Source organism: Juglans regia, chromosome 6 (genome assembly GCF_001411555.2).
Source record: "Juglans regia cultivar Chandler chromosome 6, Walnut 2.0, whole genome shotgun sequence".
In the NCBI taxonomy this organism is placed as follows: domain Eukaryota; kingdom Viridiplantae; phylum Streptophyta; class Magnoliopsida; order Fagales; family Juglandaceae; genus Juglans; species Juglans regia.
In genome coordinates, this window is record NC_049906.1 from 25672462 (window position 1) to 25677443 (window position 4982).

Sequence of the window (4982 nt, forward strand, 5' to 3'; positions counted from 1 at the left end):
GCCCCAAGTATCCGTAGAGAATTATAAAAAAATTGTTTTGTTCACATATTTCTTGTTATTTGTAGGATTATAAACTTAGTTTATTATTAAATGGGTTCTTATTTATAGTTTTATTAAATTCGACATTAATATGCTTATCAATAACAATGAAAATTTCACAAACAAGGTTATCGGGCCAGTCATGCGGGTCTGGGAATATTTATAAGGTTTCGGGTCTGAGGGTTGGGTAATCATGTTTGGGCCTTTTCATGGGTCTGGGATATAATTATAACAGCCTTGCTAGGTACAAGCAATGTCGTGGACCGATTGTGCACCTAACACTACATGGCTTTTCATTTATTCTATCATTAAATGCAGCTACAAAATACAACAAAAGTTTTATCACCTAATTCAAAACATCTCGTCTTTTTCTCTACTCATTGCATACTTGTACGGTTGTACCTGTACCCAGTTCCGTCTCCCCTCCACCTCCCCTTTGTGTTTGGTGAATTCGTTTTAAGTAGAGTTTTTCCAGTATATATGCATTTACCAAGGTTCTTATTGTACCGAAACTTAAAAAATCCTTATATTTTTTCCTTCATTGCCGCCATTGATGGACCCAGAGGAGGTCATGGAGCTCTTTGATTTTTACTGGTTCAGCCTCAAAATCTTCAAGAAACAACTCCCAAATGTACATAATTCATCGGATTTCGAAGTAAACATAGATCATCAAATTCAAGAGCTAAAATTTATGGATCTGGGTTTTGTTTTCTCATAAGAAGATAGGAATTCAAGCTTGGCTTCAGTCGTTCCTGGGTTGCAAAGATTTGGAAAGAAAGATGAGGAAGAAGATGTTGTTGATGAATCTGCAACCTCAAGGCCTTATCTTTCTGAAGCTTGGGATGTTTTGGAGAAGAAAGTCACATAACCCGTTGATGAATTGGAAATGGTGGGCTCACACCGTTGCTTCCAATGTTAGATGATGATGTATGTGTGTGTGTGTGTGTATATATATATATATAGAGAGAGAGAGTTACAGTAAAAAGATCGGAGAACAGCCGAGGACTCCATGAAAGACAAATCGAAATAGATAAGTTGGAAGAAGAGGGAAAATATATAGCGAAGTCTGGCCGAGAGTGGGAAGACCGAGAAAAGAGAAATGACGTTTTATTCAAAAAGGAGCATTGGCTGATCGATAAGTTGAACGTAGGTGAATTCAATGAAACGCTCCATTTCATTTTCCACATCAGCGTTCGGTGCGCAATGGGTCCTCGAATTCGCTTGTCTCAAGAGTTTTCCTAATTATAATTTATGGTTTTCGTCTATTGGTCTTTAGTGTTGTCTATTAGGAGCTCAATTGGGATCTTAACATGGATAATGATAAGGTTATCTATTTATTATTTTTTTTTATATTTGATTTTTTTTAATTTTTAATTTTACTTAATGGTTAAGTAAGAGACTATTACTAAAATTATATATTTTTTTAATTTTTTCTGAATGATTAAGGATATTAAAAAATACTTAAAAATGATAAAAAAAAAATTCAAATACATTACAAGTAGTAAATCGGTAGTAAGAGGATAGTAATAGTCACTACCCTCTTACCATAAGGGTTGGATCATTTAATATTAAATTATAATATAAAGAATTACTTCAGTTAACAATTCTAATGGACTGATCTTAAATTTTAAAATGAGTCCAACTTGTGCACTGTATTTGTTTGGACTTTTAAATAAATTATTCAGTTTAGGAACCAATAAATATGAGTTCTATTGCTCCATAAATATGAAATGAGTTTTAAATCTAATTATTTCATCCCAATAAAAGCCATTAATTCATCATAGTAAATTTTGGACTTACGAGCCATTTAAAATAATCCAATATACCTGAATTGGTCTTTCCAAAACATATTATACTTATAACCCAATGTAAAAATGCCTGTAATTGAATAAATTATTCTTTGTTTTTCCTGTTATTTTAATGATTTATATGGATGCAATTGCATATAGTAATGCTCAATCCCTATTTTAAAAAATTAATATTATTTATATCAATTTGAATAGAATGGCAGGTTTTAGGAAAATTAAAATTTATTATACATTAATGTTCTGCATGCTTTTATTTGAATTGATAAAATTAGGAAATAAATAATATCTTGTATTATATTTGTAACTGTGCATAAAACAATATAATTATAATAAAATTGTAAATTTGATATAAAATTTAAACAAGGTATTATGTTTTGATTTTATCTTAAAGGGATTTACTCTTTTATTAATCGAATCCATCTTTTATTAATCATCCTAACTTTGATTTGATTGCTTCCTGACATTTTTTTATACTGACTTGTACTAATCACATTCCTTTCCTAGAACCTAATAAACCAAACTATCTCATGTTATTTCATCTCATCTAATTATTATAATTTTTTGAAATTTTTTAATAAAATAAAATAAATAATTTATCCTTTTGAAATCTTAAAATAAAAATAATATTAAAAAAAATTTATTCTAATAATATTTAATTAACTTTTAACTTTTATCTTATCTCATCTAAAACTATCTTAATAATTTATTAAAATTTTACCTTCACAGATGAGTTATTCATATGATAAAAGTCAGAACAAGTCCATTAATTAACTGAACAAAACCAATCTTATTTATTTATGGATTAAATAAAAGAAAAATTAATATATAGAAAGCTCTAATAAATAATTACAGCAAATTAATATTTTATAAATTTTCAGCATTAAATCTATCAAAAAAAACCCACATTTAAGGACAAAACCTGCCCAGATATTAACATTTATTACATTGGTTTTGCACAGATAAGATTGACAACGCAACGACAAGTATGGAATTGCTTAATGTCTAAGGTTAAAGACATTACAGCTAGTAAAGCGTCTTTACAGAAAATTCAAATTCACTATAAGTAATACTTTTTTATACTCTCAACTGGTGGTGAAATTGAATTAAGAATGTTGAGCCGCCATCTCCCAGAGGACGTGGTGACTGAAATTTTGTCGACGCTGCCGGTAAAATCGTTGATGCGATTTAAATCTGTGAGTAAAGCCTGGTATACTCTCATCAGAAACCCTCATTTCATCGCAAAGCACGACAATTTCGCCATTTCTGATCACAATCGCAATCACTGTCGTCGAGTCATCCTTGAGCGTTACCGAGCAATAGATACCCCACGTTTCTCCATGCACTCTAACGACACCCTGGAGTTTTCCGGCGACATACATCTCATCCCACAATTGTTCTCAGAAGATATTAACCCAGTACTTTTCATCGGTTCCTGTAATGGAATAGTTTGTGTTGTTGGTATTTCTGCAGAGCGTTTTCATGGTGGTCCTGATCCAGACCGGGCTTGGGAGATAGGGCTTTGGAATCCTGCAACCAGAGAATCTAAGAGGCTTCCGTTTGTCCCTCGCCCACCTGATTTTGTCCCTCTCCCTCTTGATATTTGCTTCACGAGTTACAAGTTTGGCTTTGGTATTGATCTCAACACAAATGACTTCAAGGTGGTTAAAATCACGTGCTTCTATTCTCCGCCGCATTACCAAGTTGAGTTATACAACCTTACTACTGATTCTTGGAGAGTGATTGATGCATCCCTCAACTCAGCCGATTTTATTAAAAAATCTAATTTTCCTTCATACTTAAATGGATTCTGTTATTGGTTGATTTTTCGTCAGCGTTGCGACAGGGAGTATAATTTATTGCTTTCCTTTGATATGAGCAATGAGATGTTCCGGGAAATAATGTTGCCTCATGATGATGTAGGATCTCTTGCTGACATTGCCATTATCAATGACTCTGTAGCTGTGATTTTTCCTGCGTATAGTAATAGTAGTAGGAATGACGTTGGAATATCAATGGAGTATGAAATATGGGTGATGAACGAGTCTATTGTGGAATTTTCTTGGACTAAACTATTTACGATTGCAGTACCCAGCCGTCCATTACAATTTCGGGACGATGGTTTGATTGTGCTTAACGGCGGCCATTGTGTTTCAGATAAATGTTTGGTATTGTTTGATCCAAGAACAGGAGAACTAAAGAATCTTCCAATATATGACGAAGGCTCGGAAACGTTTGATCTGGTGAGTTACAGAGAGAGCCTAGTTTTAGTTAATGGATGGAGGAATGTGCTTGAACAGCAATACACTTGATCTTTATGATATTGTTATCACAGATTTGGACTATTATTATTTATGTATTCCAAGAGGACTATAGATTAATTACTGTGAAACTGAGTGGTTTCGATGTTGTGATTTTGGTCATGGAGTCAATTGACTGCTTATGTAACAAAAGTTGATTTAGTTGAAGAGTTGGTCCTATTTTGCTTAAATACAATGGTTTGTGGATTGGAATTACATGAGGACCATGACGTCCAGGAGTATGACAGATTTTAGCTTCAATTGAGATGGTTTCACTTTAAAGTATATGGCCATTGGCTTAATATTGGACAAAAAGTGAAAGCACAGGGAATTCATATATACTTGCTGCAGTAGGCGTTTTATACTTTTCAGGTTTATACTTAAATTTATGCTTCAACCCTCTCTTACTTGGCTCTTTCCCTCTTCACCATTTCAGCCATGCTGAGAACCTCTTGAAATAGGGATTTGAATTTCTTGTTTTGGCACTTATAGCAATTTCATATATAATGTAAGTGTCACTTTCTTTTCTTCATATCATTCCTTCTTGGTTTGTGAAAAATCGTAATTAATTTTCTGGTCCAAGTCTTAGGGTGTGTTTGGATACCAAACTCATCTCAACTCATCATTACAACTTTTTCGAATCCCAATATAAAATATAATAAACAATTCAACTTTTTCAAATCCCAAAATAATAATAATATTAAAAAATAATATTCTAACAATATTTTATCATCTCAACTCAGCTCAACTCAACTTACTTCAACATCCAAACACAACCTTAGTGCAGCAATTCTTAAAACAGTTTTCCTTTTCCTTCAAGTTTCTGCCATTTTGATTT

The 4982-nt window shown here is 32.7% G+C and overlaps 1 protein-coding gene across 1 annotated transcript; it reads left to right on the forward strand.

The window, feature by feature from the left end:
- The first annotated feature begins 2898 nt into the window (after nt 1-2898).
- On the forward strand, nt 2899-4486 carry LOC118348775 (F-box/kelch-repeat protein At3g06240-like). Its single transcript, XM_035691250.1, has one exon. It carries the CDS (start codon nt 2957-2959, stop codon nt 4154-4156), a length of 1200 nt encoding a protein of 399 aa, XP_035547143.1. The 5' UTR covers nt 2899-2956; the 3' UTR covers nt 4157-4486.
- Nucleotides 4487-4982: the final 496 nt, after the last annotated feature.

Excerpts from the sequence above, each read along its gene's own strand:
- LOC118348775 (XM_035691250.1), top strand. The coding sequence starts at position 2,957 with ATGTTGAGCCGCCATCTCCCAGAGGACGTGGTGACTGAAATTTTGTCG.